Source organism: Dasypus novemcinctus, chromosome 10 (genome assembly GCF_030445035.2).
Source record: "Dasypus novemcinctus isolate mDasNov1 chromosome 10, mDasNov1.1.hap2, whole genome shotgun sequence".
Taxonomy (NCBI): Eukaryota; Metazoa; Chordata; class Mammalia; order Cingulata; family Dasypodidae; genus Dasypus; species Dasypus novemcinctus.
In genome coordinates this window covers 4,530,716-4,557,275 of record NC_080682.1, presented here as the reverse complement: position 1 = coordinate 4,557,275, position 26,560 = coordinate 4,530,716, and the positions used below count along the sequence as shown (strand labels likewise).

General features: G+C 48.9%; 1 protein-coding gene and 1 long non-coding RNA gene across 3 annotated transcripts in view; one reads left to right on the top strand and one right to left on the bottom strand.

Annotated features, from left to right (window-relative positions):
* Positions 1 to 466: 466 nt before the first annotated feature.
* LOC139439782 (uncharacterized) lies at positions 467 to 10,806 on the bottom strand. Its single transcript, XR_011649844.1, has 2 exons — positions 10,339 to 10,806; positions 467 to 3,799 (listed from the first exon to the last, which is right to left on the bottom strand). It is a non-coding gene; the product is annotated as an uncharacterized lncRNA (long non-coding RNA).
* Positions 10,807 to 10,834: 28 nt separating this feature from the next.
* CTTN (cortactin) overlaps positions 10,835 to 26,560 on the top strand; it is a 37,921-nt gene continuing 22,195 nt past the window's right edge. Inside the window, exons 1-6 of one of the 2 annotated variants that reach the window (XM_058305000.2) lie at positions 10,869 to 10,933; positions 22,028 to 22,082; positions 22,410 to 22,508; positions 23,173 to 23,259; positions 23,378 to 23,451; positions 26,340 to 26,469. In XM_058305000.2, the coding sequence (XP_058160983.1) occupies positions 23,173 to 23,259; positions 23,378 to 23,451; positions 26,340 to 26,469 (291 nt within the window). In that variant the 5' untranslated portion in view covers positions 10,869 to 10,933; positions 22,028 to 22,082; positions 22,410 to 22,508. Of the gene's footprint in view, positions 10,934 to 22,027; positions 22,083 to 22,409; positions 22,509 to 23,172; positions 23,260 to 23,377; positions 23,452 to 26,339; positions 26,470 to 26,560 lie in introns of both variants that reach the window. The other variant, XM_058304999.2, reaches the window with a different exon arrangement.

Below are 26,560 nucleotides of genomic sequence, written 5' to 3'. Positions count from 1 at the left end.
TTTTATTATTAATAACCACATTTTCATGGCAAGATTTTAAACTTTTTTAACTGCTTGGCTTTTGTTTCTTAATATTTTACCTTATTCTATAATTGCAATTCCTTGTCTCTTTGACTATCTCATCTTTCAATGCTGAAGGCAATCTCCTTTTTGATTGTAGATGTGATCAGCCATAGGTGCAATCAACTGACTTATGATTTAGAGCCATTAACAATATACCCTCTCTGACAATCAGGCCAATGCTTGCCTGACAAACAACTGGACACCACAACCTAGCCAAGCTGACACATGAGCTTAGCCATCACAGCATCTAAAAGAACAAAATATCTGAAAGACTTGTATTCTGGTAACTACAAAACACTGCTGAAATTAAAGAAGACCTAAGAAAATGGAAAGACATCCCACATCCATGGATTGGAAGAGTTAATATGGCTAATACATCAGTGTTACAGAAGGAATCTACAGATTAAAATTCCAGCAGCTGTTTTTTAATTTTATTTTTAGATTTAAAAAATTTTATTTATTCCCCACCCCCTTGCCATTTACTTGCTGTCTGCTCTCTGTGTCCATTCGCTGTGCATTCTTCTGTGTCTGCTTGTCTCCCTTTGTTGCGTCATCTTGCTGCGCCAGCAATCTGCCGGTGTGGGCCGTCAGCTCTCCGTGGATGCGGGCCAGCTTGCCTTCACAAGGAGGCCCTGGGACGTGAACCCAGGGCCTCCCATATGGTAGACAGGAGCCCAACTGATTGAGTCGCATCTGATTCCCCCAGCAGCTATTTTTACAGAAATGGGAACAAACAAAAACTGATCCTCAAATTCATATGGAACTGCAAAGGGCCCCAAATATTCAAAACAATTTTCAAAAAGAACGAAGTTGGAGGACTCATTCTTCCCAATTTCAAATACTATGAAAAAAAATTATACTACAAAGTTACATTAATCAAAACAAGTATGGTGCTGGCATTAAGATAGACAAATAGACTAGGAGAACAGAATAAAAATCCAGAACCACACATCTGTGGCCAACTGATATTTGACAAGGGCCTATGTTACATATGATGGAGAAAGAATAGACTCTTCAACAAATAGTGCCAGGAAAACTGCATAGTCACATATAGAAGAATAGAGGTAGACCCTGACCTCACACCATATATATAAAAATCAACTCAAAATTAGTTTAAAGACCTAAAATAAGAGCTAAAACTATAAAACTTACAAGGTAACAGGAGGAAATCTTCATGCCCTAGCATCTAGCAATGGATTCTTAGATATGACACCAAAGCATGAACAACAAAATAAATTTGTATTGCATCAAAGTTTAAAACTTTTGCACATCAAAGGAAATTATTAACCATGTGAAGCAATGTGAAGACAACCTACAGAATTGGAGAAAAGAAGTGCAAACCATATAATGGATAGGGACTTAATATCCAAGTATATAAAGAACTTTTGCAGAAAATGGATGTGGCTCAAGCGATGGGGCTGCTGTCTACCATATAGGAGGCCCTAGGTGTGATCCCCGTGGCCTCCTGGTGAAAGGCAAGTTGGCCCACACAGCGGAGAGCTCACGGCCTACACCGCAGAGAGCTGGCGCAGAAAGATGATGCAACAAAGGGAAATGCAGAGGAGAGACAGTGAGAGACACAGCAGACCAGGGAGCTGAGGTGGCTCAAGCAACTGAGCACCTCTCTCCTACACTGAAAGGTCCTGGGATTAATTCCCAGTCCCACCTAAAGAGAAAGACAAGAAGAAGAAGAAGAAAAGCAGATGTAGAACACACAGTGAATGGACACAAAGAGCAGACAGGGAGCGCAAAAAAACAACGGGTGGGGGATAAATAATAAAAAAAAACAACTGCAATGCTATGACAAAAAGACTAACAGAACAATTTTAAAATGGGTCAAGGACTTGAATAGACTTTTCTCTGAAGGAGATACGCAAATGGCCAATAAACACATGAAAAGGTGCTTACCATCATTAGCCATTAGGGAGATGCAAATCAACATCAAGGGGTACCACTTCACACCCAAAAAGGATGGCTATTATTCAAAATATGGAAGATACTACTTGAATACTGGAACTCAAGGGCAATGGTGGGAGAGTGAAGTGGTGCAGCCACTGTGTAAAACAATATGGTGGTTCCGCAAAAGTGAAATAATTACCATACGACCCAGTAATTCCAAAAGAGGGTCTCAAACAGGTACTTGAACACCAATGTTTACAGCAGCATTGTTCACAACACCCAAAGGTGGAAACAACCCAAGATTCTAAGAGCAAATGAATGATAAGCAAACTGTAGTACCTACACACAATGGAGGATTATATGGCCATAAGAAAGAATGAAGTCATGTAACATGCTGCAACACGGAAGAACTTCGAAAACATTATGCTCGTCAAATAAGCAAGGCACATAAGGATAATCTCAAGACACTATGTGTCTCATAAGTGACAATCAGATCACTTATGAGGGACCATTAGAAATAGCAAATTTGAAAAGCTAGTCAATTTAGAGGAACTGGGGTTGAGGGTAAGAGGGAGTGAATTTTAAAAATTCAGCTTTAATTAATTCATGTTTTCATTGTTTATTGGGTTTGCTTTTTTTTTTTTTTTTTTTGTCTTGAGGTACCGGGGCAGGGGATTGAACCCAGGACCTCTTATGTGGGAAGCTGGTGCTCAACCACTGAGCCACATTCGCTCCCCTGAGTTGGTTTGTGTGTGTGTGTGTGTGTCTGGATAAATGAATGTCTCTTTAATCACTGAAAAAAAAATTTCTTCACAACGTGAATAACTTCTCAACCCAGCACAAAATCTTACTTAAGAAATCAGTGGAACACAAATGATAAAAGAGGAAAAAGATGAGGTGTGAGCTGGTTTCTTCATTTGTTTGCTTGTTGTTTTTGTTTTTAGGAGGCTCCAGGGACCTAGCCCATTTGGGAAGCTGGTGCTCAACTGTTGAGCCGCATCCACTCCCCACTTTCTTACTTAGTATTAGTTTTTTTAAATTTAATTTTATTTTTTTGCACCTGGGGTGGGGGTTGAACCTGGGCCTCGTATTGGAAGCCAGCGCTCAACCACTGAGCCACGTCGGCTTTCCTGAGATGGTTTTATCGTTCGTTTGGCTTGTTTTTGTTTTCTCAGGAGGCCCTGGGAACCAGACCCAGGACCCCCCATGTGGGAGGGACGCATTCCACTGCTTGAGCCACAGCTGCCCCCAGTGTTAGGTTTTAGAATTTGTTTTGGAACTTACACTTGTAGGCTCAAGTTTAGGGGAAGTGGCTTTTTTTTTTTGTAAGATTTAAAAAAAGATTTATTTATTTATTTATTTCTCTCCCCTCCCCGCCCCACCCTGGCTGTCTGTTCTCTGTGTCTATTTGCTGCATCTTCCTTTTTATCTGCTTCTGTTGTTGTCAGGGGCACGGGGATCTGTTTCTTTTAGTTGCGTCATCTTGTTGTGTCAGCTCTCCGTGTGGGCAGCGCCATTCCTGGGCAGGCTGCGCTTTCTTTCGCGCTGGGCGGCTCTCCTTACGGGGCGCACTCCTTGCGCATGGGGCTCCCCTATGCAGGGACACCCCTGCGTGGCAGGGCACTCCTTGCGCGCATCAGCACTGCGCATAGGCCAGCTCCACACGGGTCAAGGAGGCCCGGGGTTTGAACCGCGGACCTCCCATGTGGTAGACGGACGCCCTAACCACTGGGCCAAGTCCGCCGCCCGGAAGTGGCTTTTTTGTCTCTTCCTCCTTCTGTCCGTCTTCTGTTCTGCAGTTGTCTCCAACCTCTCTGGATTAGGGTAGGCTAAATATCTGTAACAAATTGATCAAAACAGGTTTTTATTTCTCTTCAGGGTGATATGTTTTCGGTCAGATAAAGGAGGGGGATGGGGATGGAAGGAAAAGCACTCTATTTCACAAAGTTGATCAGGGACAAAGAGTGACTGGGCCACGCTATCTCAAATGTGGCGTCCAAGGTTGTACCCATCACCTGTGGCAGGCTGATTAAGGGCCTCCAGATATGTCCACTCCCTAATCTCTGGAACATGTGAACGAGTTACCTTAGACAGCAAAAGGGATTTTGCAGATGTGATAAAGTTAAGGTTCTTGAAGGGCGAGATCATCTTGGATTATCCAGGGATCCTAAAGGTAATCACAAGTGTCAGAGAGAGGCAGAAGGAGATCTTACTACAGACAAGAAAGAGATGTGATGGCAGAAGCAGAGGTTGGAGGGATGAGAGGAAGGGGCCGTGAAGCAAGGATTGCAGGTGGCTCCCATAAGCTAGTAAAGGCCACGAGCTGAGTATCTTCTGGAGTCTCCAGAAGGAAACAGGCCTGCTGATACCTTGAGTTTAGCCCAGAGAAAATAAATTTGGACTTCTAACCTCCAGAACTAGTAAAAGAATAAAGTTTGTGTTGTTTTAAGCCTCTAATTTGGTGGTAGTTTGTTACAGCAGCAATAAGAAATTGATAAACCTACAACGCCATTTCAGCCCACAGTAAGGGCGCAGAGAAAGAGGAATACACGTGTGAGATTTCGTTGGCCGGGCCCCATAGTGGGGCACAACACCACTCCTTTTTGGTCATTGGGCTGCACTTAAATGCAAGGGAAGGTGGGAAATGGAGTGCTGCTGGGCAGCCACCTGCCTGGTCAGGACAGAGGAAGACTAGAGAGGATTCAGTGGACAGCTGTGGTCTCTGCCAAGCACTCTTCAAATCTGAAAGCCCTGCGTAGTGTCCAGGACACCTCGGATCCCCTCCAGACCTCAAGGCTGGGGCTGGCTTGGCTCAGGTCCAGGTCAGAGGCTACACAGGTGTCTCTGATGGTCTGCATTTTTCTTTCAGCCACCTTTCACAAGCTTGGGCAACATGGGACCAGAAACCAGGCAGGCCCATGGCTCCGTCCCCATTCGCCACTGCATTTCTGCTCACTCTTAGTCCACAGGCAGGTTCTTGTTCTTTAGCATACTAGGTCTTTTGGCTTTTCACATTTTAAACTGTACTTGTAATTACTACATGGACAGCTACAGTCCCTGCCCAGTCTCCTGAGTAGAAAAGGTGCATCGAAAGAGAAATTTACCTCACTTTTTTTGCCTGGATATCACTCTGAAGCACATTCTTTTCACCACATTGCATCCAGAGTCAAACCACAAATACTTATGCTGAAAATTCTCCAGTGAACTTCATTTTCTTCTTACCTGTAAAATGGAAGCACTACTACTACTTCATAGGCAGAATGATTGTTTTAGGGCTCGACAAAAAGCAAGAATGGGAATTGACTGCTCATGACTAGGGTTTCTTTTAGGGGAAAGAAAATGTTCTAAAACTAGGTCGTGGTGAAAGTATATCCAATGAATACACTAAATAGTACTGTATACTTTAGATGGGTGACTTGTATGTGAATTATATCTCAATAAAGCTATTTTTAAAAGTACCTACTTCACAAAGCTGTTTTGAGGGAGGAAATGAAATATCCTACATAAAAAAAATTCAGGGTAGTGCCTGGTAAAGACAGGCTCTCTTCCCATGTGAGTTCCTACTTCTAGTTGACCAGGGTTTTTTGCCTACAAAATCCTCATTCTTTCCAGTCTGTCCAGTCAGTCAAGAAATCGACTTTTTGGGAAGCGGACTTGGCCCAGTGGTTAGGGCGTCCACCTACCACATGGGAGGTCCACGGTTCAAACCTGGGCCTCCTTGACCCGTGTGGAGCTGGCCCATGTGCAGTGCTGATGTGCACAAGGAATGCCCTGCCACGCAGGGGTGTCCCCCGCGTAGGGGAGCCCCACGTGCAAGAAGTGCGCCCCGTAGGGAGAACCGCCCAGCATAAAAGAAAGTGCAGCCTGCCCAGGAATGGTGCCACACACACGGAGAGCGGACACAACAAGATGTCGCAACAGAAAGAAACACAGATTTCTGTGCCACTAACAACAGAAGCGGACAAAGAAACAAGATGCAGCCAATAGGGGTGGGGGGGAATGGGAGAGAAATAAATCTTAAAAAAAAAAAAAAGAAAAGAAATCGCCTTTTGGTGCCCTCTGTAGAGCTGTTTCAATCATCTGGCCTTCAGATTTGGTTTCCCTGTAAGTAGGACCAAATTATGATTTTCGCTGGCCCTAGGCACTTCTGCTCTTTCAGGGCCCCTTCCTATATGTAATCAATTAATTAACACATACAGGTTTGCACATGCATTGGTACGAAGGCAAGTACACTCTATATTAAAGCCTTTTCCTCAACCTGAAAGTCCATGGGGGGTGGGGGGGTGTGAATTTAGAAGAAACTGAAATATTTTCCAGGACCCCTGCAGTGAGCTGAGTGGTGCCCCCCAAAAGACCTCCCCACATCCCAGTTCCCAGCCCCTGGGAAGACTACTTTATATGGCAAACAGCGAATGTGTCTTGAGTGGCAAAAAAATGTGATGAAGTTCGGGCTTTTGAGAGGAGGCCTCCTGGATTACCCAGGGGTCGGTCTTTACAAGACACGGAGAGAGTCAGGGGACTGCACCGAGAGAGAAGTGAGAGAAGATGGAGGCAGCGGCGGGAACAAGGCGGCGGCAAGACCAGGCGGCCTGGAGCGCAGCGGCCGGAGAGGGGCAAGGCGGCGCCCCCCGGCGCCTGCAGGCGCCCGCCCGGGACCCCTGGCTTCCCGCTGCGGCCTCAGGAACCGAGAGGCCCGGGGTGCGGGCGATGGGCCTCGGCCCTGTCGGCCTCGCGCGGGCCAAGCTGACACCAGCCCTGCGAGGCCGCTGGGCTTCGGACTGTGCGGCCAGCGGGGTCGGGGACGCGAGGTCCTCTGACTGGGGAGGAGGGCAGGACGCGGGCCTGGGTCTCTCTACCCCGCGGGCTCTGCTCTCTCTCGCGGCTCCGCCTCACGACCCGCTCACTTGTGGGAGAACGCACCCCCCACCCCGCGCGCTCCCAGGGGCCCGCGCGCTCCCAGGGGCCCGCGCGCTCCCAGGGGCCCGCGCGCTCCCAGGGGCCCGCGCGCTCCCAGGGGCCCGCGCGCTCCCAGGGGCCCGCGCGCTCGGCGTTGGGCGGCCTGCTAGCACTAGCACGTGCGCAGCCCCGAGCCAATCACCGCGAGGGGAAGGCTGGGCGCTGATTGGCCGAGGCCTGGGGGAGGGCGGTCCGCCTTGGCAGCCTCCACGTGGGCCGCCCTGAACGATCAGCCCTGTGGTGAGAGGAGGCGCTCGCAGTCCTGCCCGGGCCCCCGGGGGGGGGGGGGGGACTGGGGCTGAGGCTGAGCCCTAGCCCCCTTCCCGTGCGGCGTGAAGCAGGGAGCCCGCCTCTCCGTGTCCTCGCAGCCCCTGTCCTGCCCGCCTCGTGGGGCTTCTCCTTCCCTTCTTGCCATCGGATGGCCGGCGCTCGCCGGGCGCTTTATGCGAGCCAGGGCCTGGGCCCATCCAGTGACACGCTTTTATCTCATTTGGTCCTCCCTGAACAGTGCCAGGATGCAGGTGCTAGGGTTCTCGGCATCTTCGCCGACCCGCAGACCGAGGCTCAGGAAGGCAGCGACCGGCCCGTCACACAGCTATCAGGCGGGGAGCGCACCCCTCCAGAGCCTTTACTGCCCAAGCCCCTGCTACCTGTGCTCAGGAACACGCCGCAGGAAGCGCTGGTACGAGCTGACAGTTTCTTCTGGAACTTCAGAACTTCCATAGCACATGGTGTAATGAAAGCTTTACGCAGTTATCATGTAGACAGCAGGGGCTTTACACATGGAACAACTTGCTTGATCCTTGCTTGCACATACCGTTGCGTTGATTTTATTGTAATGATGGACTTGGAAACACTGGAGTGCTAATGTCTGTCTGATCTCTATGTTTCCCATACAAACTCCACCCTTTCCCACCACTGTGTCATTGCTTGAACCCCTCCCTGTTCTGGGGACCCCCTTCCTACTCTTTACGTCCTTATCCTGCCTACTATTAAAGCCTTGGCTCAAGCTGTTACTGATCAAAATGGGGTTTCTCTACCAGATGTGCTCAGATGACCAGTTCCTGAGACACCAGGGTTTTACAGGGAGAAAGGGTTTATTGCTAAGCAGCAAAGCAAGGAGATCAGATGGCCTAGGGGCCCAAAAGCTGTCTCTGAAGTCTAAGGAGTTTAGGGTTTTTATGGACCCAAACAAGAGGTGTAGTGGTCACCACTACAGTACCAAGTATAAACAAGGAGTAGAAGATAAAGTAGCCATTACAATAAAAAGTAAAAACAACTATAATACCATGAAAAGGGGTGGCACTAAGCTAGAACTAAGCTAAAATAACCACTGCGACAGCAAGTACAAACACTATAGTCAGCGGTTACAAAGCCATCCCTCCACATCTCACCTCCTCGTGCCAAGGGGACCTCCAAGGTACTATGTTTAAAACTGGACCCTGACTCTGCCCCCTCAATCCTCAGCCCTTACTTTATTTTCCTCATATCAACAGCTACACAGGTGCTAGGAGTCATCTCTGTAAGGAAAAAACTTAAGACTTCAGAATGGGCAAAAGCAATTACTGGAGATTTTTTTTCAATGGAATGCTGCAGTCTCCAGTAATGATCTGCTCCTGTGGGCTGTGTGCCTTTATTTCATTTTTTTTTTAAGATTTATTTTTTATTTCTCTCCCCTTCTTCCCTCCCCCCCACCCCCCAGGAGTCTGCTCTGTGTGTTCATTCCTATGTGTTCTTCTGTGACCGCTTCTATCCTTATCAGCAGCACCGGGAATCTGTGTTTCTTCTTTTTTTTTTTAAAGATTTATTTTATTTCTCTCCCCTTCCCCCCCCACCCTGGTTGTCTGTTCTCTGTGTCCATTTGCTGCGTGTTCTTTGTCCTCTTCTGTTGTTGTCAGCAGCACGGGAATCTGTGTTTCTTTTTGTTGCGTCATCTTGCTGCATCAGCTCTCCATGTGTGCGGTGTCATTCCTGGGCAGGCTGGAATTTCTTTCGCGCTGGGCTCCCCTATGCGGGGGGGGGCACCCCTGCATGGCATGGCACTCCTTGAGTTTGAACCGCGGACCTCCCATGTGGTAGACGGATGCCCTAACCACTGGGCCAAGTCCACTTCCCTGTGTTTCTTCTTGTTGTGTCATCTTGTTGTGTCAGCTCTCTGCGTGTGCGGCGCCATTCTTGGGCAGGCTGCACTTTCTTTTGTGCTGGGCAGCTCTCCTTACGGGGCACACTCCTTGCACGTGGGGCTCCCCTATGTGGGGGACACCCCTTTGTGGCATGGCATTCCTTGTGTGAATCAGCACTGCACATGGGCCAGCTCCACACGGGTCAAGGAGGCCCGGGGTTTGAACCACGGACCTCCCATGTGGTAGGCAGACGCCCTATCCATTGGGCCAAGTCCGCTTCCCTGTGTGCCTTTATTTTTGAGTAGGCTACTGCATCCCTTTGTAAAGATAGAACTTACCTTAAAGAAAACAGACAGCAATGCAAATAATTCTTGTCCTTAGAAATGCAAACTGTGTCCAGTGAAACTCAGCTGACTATGGATAGACCAGTTTTTGAAAATTCCTTTCAGCATTCCTCTGGCTTTTGAACAAGTTGTAACACCTCATTGGTTCCTTCATTATTAATGAGTTGAATAAAATCTTTTACATGTGTTCATTTTATATGAGAATCATTTTACTTTCTTTGACACCTGCCATCTCCTTCCCCACTCCACACACCCAATCCACCCTCAAACCTGACAATTTAACTTTTCAGGTGCCTCTTTGTATCTACCCACTTCTCTCCATCTTACTTGCCACCTCCAATTTGCCTGAACGGGCTGCACTAAGTTCCTACTTGGCTCTCTTCCCATCCATTCTCCACTTAGCAGCTAAAGGGATCTTATTACAACGCAGACTTTAGGATGTGTCTCCCCTACTCAGCCTCTTCCAAGAACTTCCCTTCTTATTTTCAGAATAAAGAGCAAACTCCCTGCTGTGCCCTGACAGCCTCTAGGTGACCTGGCTCATCTCACCCCACTGCCTGCGGCGTGGTCACATCTCCACTACGCTGAGCTTCTGAGCTTCCTTCAGCTCCTCTGCCGGGAGACCTTTCTCCTGCCTCAGGCCCTTTGCACATGCTCCTTTCTCTGCCTGGAAAATTCTTTCCTCCTTAACCCTGGGAACTCCTATTAGGCCTTCAGATCTTGGCACAAACATTAATTGCTCGAAGAAACCTTCCCTGATCTTCCAGAATGGGCTCCAGTTCCCACCTTTTCCACAGTTTCCTGACACCTTTCACTTCTCTCCAGCACTTACCTCATTTCCTAATGATATTTCTATGTGATTAAGGCCTGACCCTCTCCCCCCGGCCCCCCCCCCCCCCCCCCCCCGCAGGTTGGTAAGTCCCTGAGGGTAGGTCCATGCCTGTTTGGCTTACCCTTCTGTCTTTGACGCACATTTGGCCTTTTCTGATGGCTGGCTGGGTGTTGAGGCTTGTTCTGACTGGCCACACCTCAGAGCCCAAGGCCTTGTCCGCCGGCGTGCCTCATTTTCCCTCTCTCACCCCGGCAGTGCCCTGGACCCCGGAGGCGCATTTCGGATCGGCTGCATCTCCGCCGCACTCGACGGCGCTCCTTAACTCTACTCTCTAGAAATATTTTATTTTCGGGCACGCTTTGCAGGCTTGCACCGCAGGGCCCAGCCCGGAATCTTCGCGATGGGTGGGCGCTGCCCGTGCCACGTGGGCGAAGGCGGCGTCAGGGCGCGGCGGGCGCCGGGCGGCCTCGGGGTCCCAGCGCTGCTCGGCGGCCTCGGCCTCGGGTGCCCGGGTCCCCGGAGCCCGGGGACCGGAGGGAGGGGAAGGGGCGGGTCCCGGGCGGGGGGCGTGCCGGGCGAGGTGCGGGGCGCGCGGGGCGTGGCCTCGGCGCCGGAAGCGGCCCCGCCCCCGGCCGCGGAGCCGGAAGCGAATCCCGGGCCCGGGAGAGGCGCGGGGACGGCGGGAAGCGGAGCCGGCGCGGCCGAGCCCGGCGGCGGTGAGCGAGCGCGGCGCGCGGCGGGGAGGGCGGGCGCGGCGGCCCGGGCCCCTCCGCTCCGCGCCCGCAGCGCCCGCAGGCCCCGACACGGGAAGGAAGTGGCGGCCGCGGCGGTCTCGCCGCTCTTCCGCTTGCGGTTGAGGCGCGGGGGGGGGGGGCGGGCGAGGCGTTCCCTGCCGGGGGAGGGTCGGGGCCGAGGGGGGCGATTCGGGGGGGGGAGGTCCAAGGGAGAGGGGCGCAAGGGCTCGGGGCTTGGTGGGGGGAGGGCAGGGCGGGGGGTGGGGGCCGCCGCCGGGGGTCGGAGGGGTCAGGCCCGAGCGGCCGGGGGTCCTCGGGTGCGGGGCCGCGGTCGGGGTGTCGCAGCCGCCGCGAGGCCCGGGGTGGGGCACCCCCCGATCCGGCTCCTGCCCGGGAGGTTTGGCAATCAGGTCAGTGGCAGCGCAGCGGCGGGTCGGGGAGGCTCCCCGCGGCCCCTCCTGTGGGGGTGTGGGAAGTGCCCGTAGAGGTGCCTCGGGGCGTCTGTGGCTTCTATTCCAGGGGTCTCCGGTGAAGCGGGGGTTGGGTTCCGTGGACGTGGCCGGGCCTCTCGGGGCGGGGTCGCGTGGCCGCTGAAGGCAGCTCCGCAGGTCTCGCGGGGCGGCCCCGGCCTTCCGCGGCCGCACCCCTGCCCCTGGGGCTCCGCTGTGCCTTGACCCACAGGTCCAGGTCTCGTGACTCCGGCGAGCAGCCCGGCCGTGCGGGGCGGCGGGCTTGGGAGCCGCAGGGCCCCTCGGGCCCCGGCCCTCATCCCGGATTTGACCGCCTGGTGAGTCACTGGCTCCAGTGCACTGACTCAGTCCTGTTTTTCTCTCCCCTGGTTTGAAAAGTATTCGCAGGGTAGTCCAGGAGCAAGGCAGAGTCTTAAAGCGGACTCGGGGTATTGGAGTAAAGAGCTGGTTGGTTGCCGAGTTGTTGTTCCCTGGAAATTTATCCTCCACCAAGGCCACCTTTTACCTGAAGCATTTTGATGGACTCATCTTTAAACACTTCCCTTTAAATTCCAATGATCAGAGTTGGTGATTCAGGGCTTTGGTCGGAGTGACGCTGGTGTCGCCTTGTGTTGCCTCTGAGAGCCGGGAGCTGTGCACGCCCATTGCGGGTCCTGTCTTTTTGTTTGTTTTATTTCCTCTGGTGAAGGTCAGTCTGAGCTTAGTTTCCACCATTGTTGTCATTCTGTGTAACAGGGGTTCTTACCCTTTTTTGTTCACGGACCCCTTTTGCCAGTCATGTGGAAACCATGGACGACTTCTCAGAATGTAGCAGCAATAGTTTTATGGCAGTCAACATCGGCATGTCTTTAAATTAAATTATAGATTTATTCAAAATTATGTTTTACAACTTTCCCATAATTTCAATACTTGATAACCTAACACAGATCAGCATCTGTTCAAACGGTCGTTTTCGGCAAACATTTAGAAATTTGAGTTCTCCCATGGCATCATAAAACCATCTCTGCCATCCTTACCAACCTTTTTGCAGGCAGTTGTCCACTGCTCTCAGAACATGCTACATCAAAATAAAAATCATACTCTAAGTCCATGTTTTACTGTGTAGTATTTAATAAATATATCACATCCACACCAACATGTCCCCCTAAGAATAATGTTTTTTTGAATTTTCAGTTCACTCTCACGGATCCCCTGAAATCTTTCCATGGACCCACTTAGTTTAAAATCCCTGGTGTAGAGCCAGCCCAGTCTGCTCTGCCGCAGTGTTGCCCTGAGTAACTGAGAAAAGGAAGGGTAGATGTGCTGGAGGAGGCCTGTGAGGAAACTGGGGTAGGGAGTGGTCTTGGGATAACCATTTGATTACGCACATGCCTTTTTGAAAAACTTTTATTACCCACCCCTTGCTGCTTCTCGCTGTCTGCTATCTGTGTCCGTTTGCTCTACATTCTTCTGTGTCTGCTTGTCTCCCTTTTTGTTGCATCATCTTGCTGCACCAGCTCTCCACGGGGGTGTGGGTGGTCAGCTCTCTGCGGGCGTGGACCAGCTGGCCTCCACAAGGAAGCCCTGGGACACGAACCCAGGGCCTCCCATATGGTAGGCGGGAGCCCAGTCGATTGAGCCACAGTTGCTTCCCTCACATGCCTTTTTGTTCTTGATGCCACCAAGGGGGTTCATTTGCCTGATGTGCACAGAAGCTGATACCGAGTCACCAGGATTTTGAGAAAAGGACCAGCAAGGAGACCCCAGGCAAGCCCAGATTAGTCTCACGGAACAAAGTGGGTGCTGGTATTTTATACCATCTGGGGAAGGTGGGCTTAAGGGAGTGGCTGAGGATGGGGTGTGGGCCAGTCCCGGTTAGGGAAAGCTGGTTATGGGGCGTAGTTGAAGATGGAGTGAGGTGACATGGGCCTGTCTGGCTTGGGAAGGTGGGGTTCAGTGGCGCATGCTCCCTTGCGAGTTATGCTTGGTCTTCGAGTGGAAGCCCAGCATGCTCAGGGACGAGTGTGGTGGGAGCTGGTCTTAGCAGGTGCTACACGGGGCAGAAGAAACAGTAACTTAGCTCACGAGGCAGCATGCCCCTATGAATAAACGGGGCGGTAGACCTTTGAATGAAAGGGAAGTAGAAACTTCTAGAAAATCCTACAAACCAGTAAGGGAGGGGCTACTCTGAAAGTGGGTTAGTAAATGGTGGTTTCAAGGGGGTTGGTAAGTGGCGGTTTCAGTCTCCCCCTTTTAGTTGGCACATTCCCCAGTCTTGAGGGATTAGGGGCGATGACCACTCTAGCTAATTCAGGGCGTAGTTTGGGATTCAAGGAATCGAACGCCTTAGCATGCAGGTGGAGGTATTCTGGGTCCTGGACTGAGGAGGTGCTCAGGCACAGGCTAGTAGTCCCCCTGTTCTCTGAGTACAGCGGGAGAGTAGAAGAGCCCAGTGGGCTATAGTTTCCAGATATAAATTTGACAACAAGGTTTAGAACTAAAGGTATGAACAAAAGCACTGCTCGTTCTCTTACCAACTTAAAACGGGTAACAGCTCAGGCAGAGTAGCTTCCAGTTGACTCCCACAAGGTTTGTGTGGATGGGTTATTACTTGTACGTAGCCAGGTGGCCTGATTGTACAGCTTTTGCATATTTAACTCAGTCTGGCTGGAGGTGTTTACCCAAGTGCAGCAGGAAGTGTATGCTACAGCACATACTTGTTGATCTGCTAAAAGATAGTCTAAGGCTGTCCGATTACCTGCGTCAACATTTGCCACAGTCCATAGAGACTCGAATGGCCTCAAGAGCAGTAGCAGTGGAATTGGCAAGTTCCTCAACCGTTGCTGTTAAATTGTATAAAGCCACTTCATGGTAAACAGGAGCTAATAGTTGTGTTGTTAATCCTAATTCAGCTACAGTTATGCTTAGTACCTATTCATGTTGGAAACGGTTGGTCGGTCCAGCTTCAGAAACCCTAGAGTACACTAGCCCCTTATCCAAACATTGGAACTTCTGACCTGGGTGTTGAAGATGCTTTCTTTAAAACCTTTAAAAGGTAAATGGCTCATGTGTTTTCCACACATATTCAATGCTCATGACCTTGGAGACAGTTAAGTTTTCTGTGATCAGAGTGAGGTTAAATGTATAATTACTTTAAGATAACTATAATGGTTAGGCTATTGTGTCAACTCGGCGAGGTAATTGTGCCTATTTGTTTGGTCCAGCAAGCACTGGGCTAACTGCAATACAAGGGCATTTGTGGACTTGAGTCACCATTGACTTTACTGCAGTGGTAAGTCATAGATAGCTGGTTACAGTTCCGTCAGTCAGGGAGACTGCCATCAGCAGTGAGTGACGCTTAACTCACTCAGTTGAATCCCTGTAAAGGGGAGGTGATTCCAGCATTGAGAGAGGATTTCCCAGCTCATCTTTGGACAGCCAGTGTCTCCCAGAACTCGCCAAGGACCTTCATTGGATTTTCCTTGCAGCCCCTGGTTGCGGCCTGGCTACGGAACCTGGACTTGTGCATCCCCACAGCTGCATGAGAGACTCTTGTAGAATCGCATACTATTGACAGATATCTCTTGTTGATTCTGTTTCCCTAGAGAACCCTGACTAATAAAATAGGTTAATTTCCCTACTGGGACTGCAAATCCTATGGTAGGAAGTATACTGGCAACAATTAAGCCTAATTCACGCTTTTGTCAGGGCTCAAGAGACTAGGAGTAGAGTAATAGGAGTTAAAACCCAAATATCTGTAGTGGCAGTGCCTGTGCTATATTCTCTGCTTATCCAAACACAGATAAATATGTACCCTAGTGGGGCTCACACTTGGGCCCATTGTTGATTCCGTGGAATCATGTGGCTGGTTTTTGGTACGGATGTCCTTAGGGTTAACGAGCATTGCTGCTCGAGGCTCTGTACACTGTGGCAGCCTGCAGCATCTGGTTAAGACCCTCATAAGAGCAACCTCCAGAATGACCTTCTGAATCCTTTTGAAATCTCTTAGCCCTAGAAACTCTATTTTGTTTGAACATTTCCCCCTTTTTTACCAGGATCCTTCTTCAAAAGCATCGTTGACCAAAATTCAGTATTTTTTTTAAAGATTTACTTATTTTATTTATTTCTCTCCCCTTCCCCCCACCCCAGTTGTCTGTTGTCTGTGTCTCTTTGCTGTGTGTTCTTCTTTGTCTGCTTCTGTTGTTGTCAGTGGCACAGAAATCTGTGTTTCTTTTTTTGTTGCATCATCTTGTTGTGTCACCTCTCTGTGTGTGCGGCGCCCATTCCTGGGCAGGCTGCACTTTCTTTCGCACTGGGCGGCTCTTCTTACAGGGCGCACTCCTTGCACGTGGGGCTCCCATACATGGGGACACCCCCGTGTAGCAGGGCACTCCTTGTGCGCATCAGCACTTTGCGTGGGCCAGCTCCACTCGGGTCAAGGAGGCTCGGGGTTTGAACCGTAGACCTCCCATGTGGTAGACGGACGCCCTAACCACTAGGCCAAGTCCGCTTCCCAAAATTCAGTATTAATCCCTTGGTGCCAAGGAGGCTTATCCCTGGGAGTCATGTCCCATATAGGGGCAAAGGTAGTGAGTTTATTGGCAGAGTTTGGCTTAGAGAGAGGCCATATTTGAGCATCAAGGAGGTTTCTTGGGGGGGGCGGGGGGCTGTGACTCTTAGGCATCAATTATAATTAAGCTTAGTTTTGTCATTCCAGAAATTTCATAAGTGCAGACTTCAGAGTCAAGAACTTGACCTGTTTGCATAGTTTCTTTTATGAGAAAGGCTTATATATTCGAGTTTATTTTCATAGGTTTCCCTGTTATAAGTTTGAGTGAGGATGATTAATGTTTTCCAGAAAGAAATAGATCTCAGATTTAGACCTTGCAAATACTTTTTTTTTTTTCCTGTTTTTGCAAATACTTTTTATATCCCAAAACACACTAAGTAAACTGACCAGATAGGTTAAATCAGACAGTGTGCAATAAAACTGTCCTCTGTTGGTCACAGAAAATTAAAATCCTTAAAAACAGCCAGTATCACCTTTTAATCTGATTCACCTTAGTCCTAACCAGATCAGCCCCATGCACATCTGAAGTCTGCTTCCTTTTCCAGCTTCTTCCACAATTGCTGTATAGAGGAATGCTGCTCCTTCAGTACCTCCAGAGCTGGAAAACTCTAACTCTGAGCCTCAGGTTTTGCACACCCAGGTTCTAGGGAGCTACCAAGTCAGTCACACTTGTCGGAAAGCACCTCAAAAGTTTAGAAATAACAACCAACTGGGAACAAATGTAACTGCTCTAAGAGCCTACAATCTAGGCCCTAATTCTTTGATTCACATTTTCCAAAGGAAGCTATTTCCAGAAATAAAAACATTTGACAATTAACATACATTGAGATCATCAGCCGTAGATCACAGCAGAAGTTTTGTTGTTCCTCACTGTTGTTTTTTGGTTCTGTCTCACGTTTACACTTTTACCATGGTTGTGTTACTTAGCATGTAGAACATAATTTATATATTTGCCTTCTCTTTTAAAGTCCTTCCTAATTGAAAATGAAGCTCTAACCTATAGCTGACTGCGTGTACTTTTAGAGAAGCATCAGAGTAAAACTGTGTCCCTGACAAGATTTGGTTGTTCTAATAACTAAAATTATGACTAGATCAGGACATATCATTGACAGTGAGAACATTGCCAGATCTCTAGTAGTTCTATATAATTTCTAAATTTTCATATGAGTAACATTTACCCATACAAATTCAATCTGCAGAAAGTTAGAAAGTCCCTTTTGATCTTATAGGACATTCTGTGCAACTTGTAACATATCAAAGGAATTTACCTATTTCTGGTGCCTCTTTTTTTACAAGGTGAAAGAACAAATGCCTTGTGATTTTCAGAGGGCCCACTAGAAAATTAAACCAAAACATTCTAAAGCATTTGGCCTTGAGAAGACAGAGTGTCAAAAGTCATCAGGTTTGAACATTGTTTAACAGGAAAGTGGGTCACTGTGAAACAACATTTGGTTCCTTTTTTAACCAAGATTAGAGAAGAGACTTAGTTCTTTTAAAAGTGAGCAGAGAGAAGAGGACTTGGCCCAATGGATAGGGTGTCCACCTACCACATGGGAGGTCCATGGTTCAAACCCCGGGCCTCCTGACCCGTGTGGAGCTGGCCCATGCGCAGTGCTGATGCGTGCAAGGAGTGTCGTGCCACGCAGGGGTGTCCCCCGCGTAGGGGAGGCCCACGCCCAAGGAGTGTGCCCCGTAAGGAGAGCCGCCCAGCACAAAAGAAAGTGCAGCCTGCCCAGGAATGGTGCCGCACACACGGAGAGCTGACACAAGATGATGCAGCAAAAAGAGACACAGATTCCTGTGCCGCTATTAAGAATAGAAGTGGTCACAGAAGAACACACAGCGAATGGGCACAGAGAGCAGACAACGGGGGCGGGGGGGGGGGGAAGAGGGGGAGAGAAATAAAAAAACAAATCTTAAAAAGTGAGCGGATTTGTTTTCTGAAACAGTAAAGGATGATAAAGTCAATATAAGCATCAACAGGAGCGTTATTCTGATATGACAGAGTTTTTGTCTTGGCAGAATACCCTATGAAAAAAAACCTTTTGTAATTTCTCACCAAGAGCAGTCTACTAATCCAGGGAAACCTCATCATTTTAACAGAGAGGAAACCAAGCTTTAGTGTTTGCGTGAATTTACTGTTTGATATGAAAGCTCTTAAAAATTATATAAAAGCCTAACAAATTAGACAAAATTCATTTCCACAGACTTTCTATAACTTACTATATTCACTTAGATTTTGTCTTACACATTCCCGTTTCTTATTTTGGGAAAACCAGTCATTTTACTGTAGGACAAAACTACATCCCTTTTCCTTAACAAAGCTCATCCTGCCTACTTTTTATACCTCATACCTGCATACCTTGTTACCAAAAGGATCTTTGAATCATCTTCAAACACTCTCCATAATGCAATTATTCTTAAAGTCTGTCAAAGTAATAGCTCAATTTTGTTAAGCACAAATCTACATTTTACATCATTTTAAAGATCTAATAGATAATGTTAGCTATAGTTATTTTATTAGTAAATCTACCAAAATTTAGGGAGAACATACTTAAGTAGAATAAAATTCTAGGTTTTTTTTAAAAAAGATTTATTTATTTATTTATTTCTCTCTCCCCCCCCACCCTGGTTGTCTGTTCTCTGTGTCTATTTGCTGCGTCTATTGTTGTCAGCGGCATGGGAATCTGTGTTTCTTTTGGTTGTGTCATCTTGTTGTGTCAGTTCTCTGTGTGTGCGGCACCATTCCTGGGCAGGCTGCACTTTCTTTCACGCTGGGTGGCTCTCCTTTACGGGGCGCACTCCTTGCGCGTGGGGCTCCCCTACGCGGGGGGCACCCCTGTGTGGCAGGGCACTCCTTGCGCACATCAGCACTGCGCATGGGCCATCTCCACACGGGTCAGGGAGGCCCCGGGTTTGAACCGCGGACCTCCCATGTGGTAGACGGACGCCCTAACCACTGGGCCAAGTCCATCGCATCTAGGTTTTTATTATACTTAACATTGATAGCTCAGAAGACATGGCTGTTTTGGGGGATGTTTTTCAGAAATAATTGTTCTTAGTTTACCATTTTGTCAGTATTCCAGTGAGCTATATTATGAATACTTTGCAAAACAGTTTTCTGGAGCCAGGTAGTGAGGTATGGTTTATTATAGCTAAACTATGATTTAACTGCGGAAAAGCAACCAGCATTTTTTTTCCCACTCTTTTTTCCTCTATTGCACATTAAAACCTCTTTGATTTCATTACATTTTAAGATTGTGGACGACCAACGTTAAAAGCATACCAACTATCAGGCTATGGGAAATATACTACAGTTGTTTAATTTGTCATAAGTGTAATCCAGAAAAATTCTTTAACTCTTGAGGACGTTTTTCTTTACTTTCTGACCTTTTGAAATTCTGCAATTGTATTCAGTTACCCTCTTTGTTACTTGACTGCTGTTGCAAAAGTATTATTAGAGGAAAAGAATTTAAAATTGGAGAATTCCCTTGGAGCTCCATAGTAAGTGAGGAACCCATTTTACAGGACAGATTATGCAAAATATGGCTTATTTTGCAACATTTTCATTGGCTTATCACCTTCAGTCTTCAGGACTAGAAAAAAGAGCTCCCAACCAAGCCCATGGCTCCCCCATAACTGGCCTAGCTGTCTTGGTTCCAACACCGAGAGGAGGGTTAACGAGGCAGGGAGTTGAGTGAAGGGGCCCTATTACCCATTAGAGCCTCTCTGCCTCCCTTTTCTACGTGTTTCCAGTTATCAGATCTGTTTCACCTAAATAGGTGACATGGACAATTGGGAAAGCCTTTGCCATTTCCAGGGTAGCCTTAACAGTCACATTAAAAGGCACTTTTTGTTTTCTTAGAGGGCAGAGAGTGTTGAGGGGTGGCTGTGTTTTTAAAGATTTATTTCTCTCCCCTTCCCCCCTGCCCCAGTTATCTGTTCTCTGTGTCCATTTGCTGCGTGTTCTTTTTGTCCGCTTCTGTTGTTGTCAGCGGCACAGGAATCTGTGTTTCTTTTTGTTGCGTCATCTTGCTGCGTTAGCTCTCTGTGTGTTTGCGGCGCCATTCCTGGGCAGGCTGCACTTTCTTTTTTTTTTTTTTTTAAAGATATATTTATTTCTCTTCCCTTCCCACCCCCCACCCCCCCGCCCAGGTTGTCTGTTCTCTGTGTCCGTTTGCTGCATTTTCTTCTTTGTCTGCTTCTGTTGTTGTCAGTGGCACGGGAATCTGTGTTTCTTTTTGTTGCGTCATCTTGTTGTGTCAGCTCTCCGAGTGTGCGTCACCATTCCTGGGCAGGCTGCGCTTTCTTTCGAGCTGGGCGGCTCTCTTTACGGGGTGCACTCCTTGTGCGTGGGGCTCCTCTGTGCGGGGGACACCCCTGCGTGGCAGGGCACTCCTTGCGCGCATCAGCACTGCGCATGGGCCAGCTCCACACGGGTCAAGAAGGCCTGGGGTTTGAACTGCGGACCTCCCATGTGGTAGACGGACGCCCTAACCACTGGGCCAAGTCTGCTTCCCCTGAACGGCTTTTCATATGCTTACTGGCCGTTTGCATATCTTCTCTGGAGAAATGTCCATCCAAGTCTTTTGTCTATTTTTAATGGGGTTGTCTTTTTTCAAAAATTGAATTGTAAGAGCTTTTTATATATTCTAGATATAAGCCCCATGTCAGATATCACTTCCTTTTTTTTTTTTAAGATTTATTTTACTTTATTTTTATTTATCCCCTCCCCCCTGCCCCGGATGGTTCTCTCGTTTCTCTGCTCATTGTTTGCTCACCTTCTCCAGAGCTACCAGGAACTGAACCTGGGACCTCCCTCTTGAGAGGTGAGTGCCCAACGGCCTGAGCCACATCCACTCCTCACGGGCTGCAGGGCCTCCTGGCTTGTGGCCTCTGCTCACTGCAGTGGGAGGCGGCATCTGCTCCTCTTCTTTTGCAAGGCACTGCCACCCGACACCTGGATCTCCCATGTGGAAGGCAGGTGCCCAAGGAGTTGAGTCACATCCACTTCCCACACTTTCTTGGTGGTGTCCTTTCCAGCACAAAGTTTTAATTTTGATGAAGTCTACTATATCAGGATTTTCTTTTTTTGCTTCTACTTTTGGTGTCATATCCAAGAATTCATTGTCAAATTCAAGGTCACGAAGATTTACATCCATGCTTCCTTCTAAGAGTTTAATAGTTTTGGCTCCTACATTTAGTTCTTTGATCCATTTTGAGTTAGTTTTTGTAGGTAAGAGTCAAGAGGTATATGTTTGGATTAAGAGAAATACCCAAATTTTATTTTTCAATCAGTTATTTTCATAATTTTAGAAATTTAAAATATTGAGGGAATAATAAATTACTGTGAATTCGAGACCATCAGCAGCTGCCCTTGGGGTAGATTATTATCGATGTTGGCTGGCTGCGGTACTAACCGCGGTTGCTCAGATATGCTAAGCTGAAATATGCCAAGCTGTCTTTTCAAGTTAGGAGTTGAAAGAGGACTGGGGGAGGGAGGGAGGGAGCGAGCGGTTGGGGCGGGAGCGGGCAGGACGTTGATGCCGGGCCCTCCTGGGCTCTGGAGCACGAGGAGCTGCTTGCAGGTGGGAGCCGCTGGTGCTGGGCGCCTCGTGGCATGCCCGCGGGGAGGCGTGCAGTGAAGGCGGCTGTGGTGGTGGGGAAGGGGTGTGTGGGTGGCTCCGGCCTTGAGCCAGGTGTGGGATGGCGTGGAGCTCGGGTTCCGTGCAGTGACCGGCTGACCTCGGGGACTCAGACCTCAGCCCCCGGCTTGCTGCGTGTCCGTGCGCCTCAGCCTGACTGTCACGGTGCTCATTTTCCCCCGGCCGCATCATGGTCCCTTGAAGGAGGGCTGTTTTTCTAATACTATTCTTTCGAAAGAGTTTTAGTAGTAGAATTTTATTATTTTTAGCATGTAGTAATCCTGAGTGAACAAAAAGCGGGTCCTTACCAGGATTATAGCAAACAAGGAATTTACGCTCCTCATTGAGACTACCATTTGTTAGGAAGGAACTTTGTAAAGGTATAATCAGTCTTTTCTCTTTTTTTTTTTAGGGGCCTTGTCCATGGGAAGTAGGCACTCAACCAAATGAGCTACACCCAGTCCCCTGTAATTAATCTTTTGAAACTTATTTTAGTTTCTCAGTATGTCTGAAAATAGGCCGAGCATCTTGATTAGTAAAACACAAAATCTTCCCGTTCTCCTTTCCAATTTCGTTACAAAATCTTGTTATGTTTGGGAGGATTCCTGGGGGGTTGTTTTTAAGGAGGCGCTGGGGATTGAACCTAGGACGTGGTACATGGGAAGCAGGCACTCAACCGCTGAGCTGCACATGCACCCCTCCAGGCGTTTTGAAAAGATCTCCACATGTGAGGATTGGCCCACAGTGCCTGCTAACAGGCAGCCTTCTGAGCGTTCTACATTTCATCTTTTTAGAGGCAGAATCATTCTCAAATGCCTGGAAGTCCCTCATTGGATTACTGTGTTTCAGAAAGACTTTTGTGAACTGCCATTCATCTTTAACAGGAAAGAAAGGTTTGTGAATGTTCTAATATTCTTTCCCTTTGGGAAATAAAATTCCTTTTAACAAGAAATAGGAAGGGGTGCTTTCTCAGCGAATTTGCCAGGACCACATGGTGGTTTGTTTGTCTGAAGCCCTTAACGCTCAGGCTGTGCCTTCGCGGTTAGAGACTGCTTGTTGGTGCCAGCAGGTACGGGCTTTCCCTGTAATAGACAAAGTTGTACGGTGGCCACGAAGGACCTCGAGGGCTGCCTAATGACCGAGCAGAGCCGATTCCAGAGAGTGCGTGCTCCCCAAAGAGAGGGCAAAGCACCCCTTAACCAGGGCCTTGAAACTTGCTGAATTGTCAGGGCCTGAGTTAAAGTCTTTGTTAGGTTTCCAGCAAGCACTCGAAACCAAAGCAGGGCCTCTCTCCCTGGGAAGCAGTGCTGTCCCCGGGCTTGGCCACGTAGCCACGGAGTCGAGCGGCCGAGGGCGTGTGGGCAGGACCGGGTTTCCTTCAGAAAATGTCTCCCTTGCACGGAAGCCAGAGAGTATTTCTGGTGTTTCCAGTTGACAACAGCGGGGGTGCTACCAGGAAGTTCCTTTTCCTCCTAAAGTGGTCGCCTGCCCCGCCCCCCGGCCTCCCAGCTCCCAGAGCGTCCCTGTGTGGGTGCTGACCACGGCCTTCCCTTGCAGATGTGGAAAGCCTCAGCGGGCCACGCCGTGTCCATCTCCCAGGATGACGGGGGAGCAGACGACTGGGAGACAGACCCTGACTTTGTGGTACGAGTCCCCCGGCCACCTTCGTTTGTGGTTTCCCTTAACGTGGTTTTCCTCGAAGTTTTCGTTTGTTTTACAGTCTAAGCTGTGAGGCTTACTACTTACTTATTTTTCTTTTCAGAACGATGTAAGTGAAAAAGAACAGAGATGGGGGGCCAAGACCGTGCAAGGATCTGGGCACCAGGAGCACATCAAGTAAGAGCCTCGAGTGTCCTTACAGAAGGTGATGTCTGAGTAGAGGAGGAGGGCGCATTCGACCTCTCATCACCCCACGTGGCACCTGACGTTAGAATCGTTTCCTTTTATCCTGTGGGCCTGACATTTACATCGTAGATGCACATCAGACTCGACAGATGTGTGCGTGTTTGAGAGCCTCACGTATGTGTGTGTGCCCATGTAGGGACATACGTGCGTCGGCAAACAGAACTTAAAAGTAGCCCTTGCGGCCGATCTTTTGTGTTCTGGAGTGTCTATTCCTGAAGACTGTGGTTTTTGTCACGGAACACCATAAGCTAAGCCTGTCTTTCTACAAGTGACCGGTTTCTAAAATATGAGCTGTCTTTGACTAGCTTGGATCTCCTTTATTTACTTACTTAATTTTAGAATTTTTTTTTCATTGAAGTATATCACTCATACATGAACATACATAAACAATAAATGTATAATAATTGTGGTGAACTTAGAAAACAAACATATACAACATCATACAGGACTCTCATATCTCACCCTACCAACTTGCACTGTTGTGGAACCTTTTTAACTAATGATTAAAGAGCATTCTCGGAACATTACTAGTAACCAAAGTATTTTCCCCCAACCCACCCTGTTGTTATTATTTTTAAAGATTTTTTAAATTTCTCTCCCTTCCCCCCCCCCCAGTTGTCTGCTCTCTGTGTCCATTCGCTGTGTTTTTTTCTGTGTCTGCTTCTGTCCTTATCAGCAGCACCAGGAATCTGTGTCTCTTTTTGTTGCAACATCTTGCTGTGTCAGCTCTCTGTGTGTGCAGCGTCATTCCTGGGCAGGCTGTACTTTCTTTCACGCTGGATGGCTCTCCTTACAGGGCGCACTCCTTGCGCGTGGGGCTCCCCTACGCTGGGGACACCCCTTCGTGGCAGGGCACTCCTTGCGTGCATCAGCACTGCACATGGGCCAGCTCCGCACGGGTCGAGGCGGCCTGGGATTTGAACCGCGGACCTCCCATGTGGTAGGCAGACGCCCTATCCACTGGGCCAAGTCCACTTCCCTATTATTTTTATATATAATTTTTACATGAACATTCATAAACAACAAGTGTGTGATAACCTCTCCTTTATTTTTACTATTGTCTGGAAATTACTGGGCGTTGGGAATTTAATATTTGAGTTGACTATGAAGCCTAAGCATTATGTTCTTAAGAAAAGCCGAAATAGCAAAATGGAGTGAAACAAGACATTGCTTCTGATTTGGCACAATTGTAGAACAGTTCTTGGGGTAGTTTTTTCTTGCCAGAAGCACAGATAGAGTTATTATTTTTTTTTAAAGGAGGTACCAGGGATTGAACCCAGGCCCTTGTACATGGGAAGCAGATGCTCAATGACTGAGCTACACCTGCTTCCCTAGAGTTAATTTTTAAAATTTGCTCATACTTTATTATTAATTTATTTATTCCCCGTCCACCCCCACGTGTTGTTTGTGCTTGCTGTTTGCTCTCTGTCCATTTGTTGTGTGCTGTCATACTTACCTGAGGCTGTGCTGGGCTCACAGTTTCCACTCTCTCATTGTTCAGGTGCCGTCACTGGCCAGGTGACTTTCTACTTTGGCCACTGGGGAAGAGCTTGTCTTGCTTGGTCCCAATATCACTGTAGTAAAATGAAGCTGCCCTTGGCTGCCAAAGCCTCAGTAAATCATCCAGAGAAGAAGCCAGCTCTGCCCCATGGTCGTTTCACGCCAGTGTCAGTCCCTCCCTAACTGCCTCAGCCGTGCCCTTTCCCAGAAGCAGGGTGCGTCATCGAGGGCCCGGGTGGAGAGCGGGTGGAGAGCAGCTCGAAACGGGAGCAGCCCCCAGAGCCCCCCAGCCGTGGGTCCTTTGCCGGGGGGTTGGGCGAAGCCCCAGAGTCGTCGGGTCCCCTGTGGTGCCTCTTCTCAGTCTTATGTCCTGTGGTTTTGAAACACGTTGGGAAGGAGGGATGGAGAACAAGCGGAACTCTGGTGCAAACGCCGCAGGAGCCTCTGGGTTGTTGGAGCTGAGGGAGCACGGTGGGGGAGGAGCCGGCCCCTGCCGCCCGGCCGCCCCGGGTCTGAGGAGCAGCGTTCCTCCCTCCCCGCTCCTGAGGCCGGGGGCTTTCTGTGCCCGCTGCGTTTTCACTCACACTCCTGGTCGTTCTGTCCATGGTGGTGTGGACGGCGGCCTCTGGTCCCGGGGAGTCCCCTGGGCAGAAGGCCTTCTGTGGAGGTGACCTTTGTACCACGTGGGTTTGTGGTGAGGGTTGTGGTCACTTCCTCTCCTGCAGGGTTTTGACCTCATCTTGTGGTAGGTGTCACTGTACCTTTGATTGACAATAGAAAATGGCTTTAGATAGTAAGTGCAGACATTTCTTATTTTGGCTATGGATCTATAAAAAGCTGGAGCCTGTCAAGTAAAGAGAGCTGGCCTAAATCTCGTCATCGCTGGGTGCTCAAGTATCCCTGGAGTAATTGCCGTAAGGGCTTTTGACTTGGGCCTCCCCTCTGCCTGGGGGGAAGTTCACAGCGCCAGCTCCCATAGCTCAGGAAGATCGTCAGCTCCTCCCTCTCCCGGGGTACACAGGAGGCTGAGCTTTTAGACGGCCCTGTCTGTGGGGGCTGGGGAGAGCTCTCTGCTTGTTCAGGTGAGTGTCCTTTCTCCCCCTGAGCTGTTGTAGGCCCGTGCGAGCTGCTGGAGGGGATGTGCAGCTGGCAGGGGCGGGAGGAAGGCGTAAGGAAGGCATGGCATTTTGGAAGCACCAAGTAGCCAAACCCTTGCAAATATGTGACGCTGATCCAACCTGTCTGTCCTTACCCAGTTAGAAGGCAAGGGTGCACGTATATTTTAGTGACTTCTTAACATTCTTTCTCTCCCTGTCAAGCATACACAAGCTGAGAGAGAATGTTTTCCAAGAACACCAGACCCTCAAGGAGAAGGAACTGGAGACTGGACCCAAAGCATCCCATGGCTATGGAGGGAAGTTTGGCGTGGAGCGAGACAGGATGGATAAAGTAAGTTGGGGGGCGTTGAGCAGGTGGCCCGGGGACCTTAGCCCTCGAGGGGTTTGCAGTGGCATCACCCAGATTCCCTCCTTAGGTTATG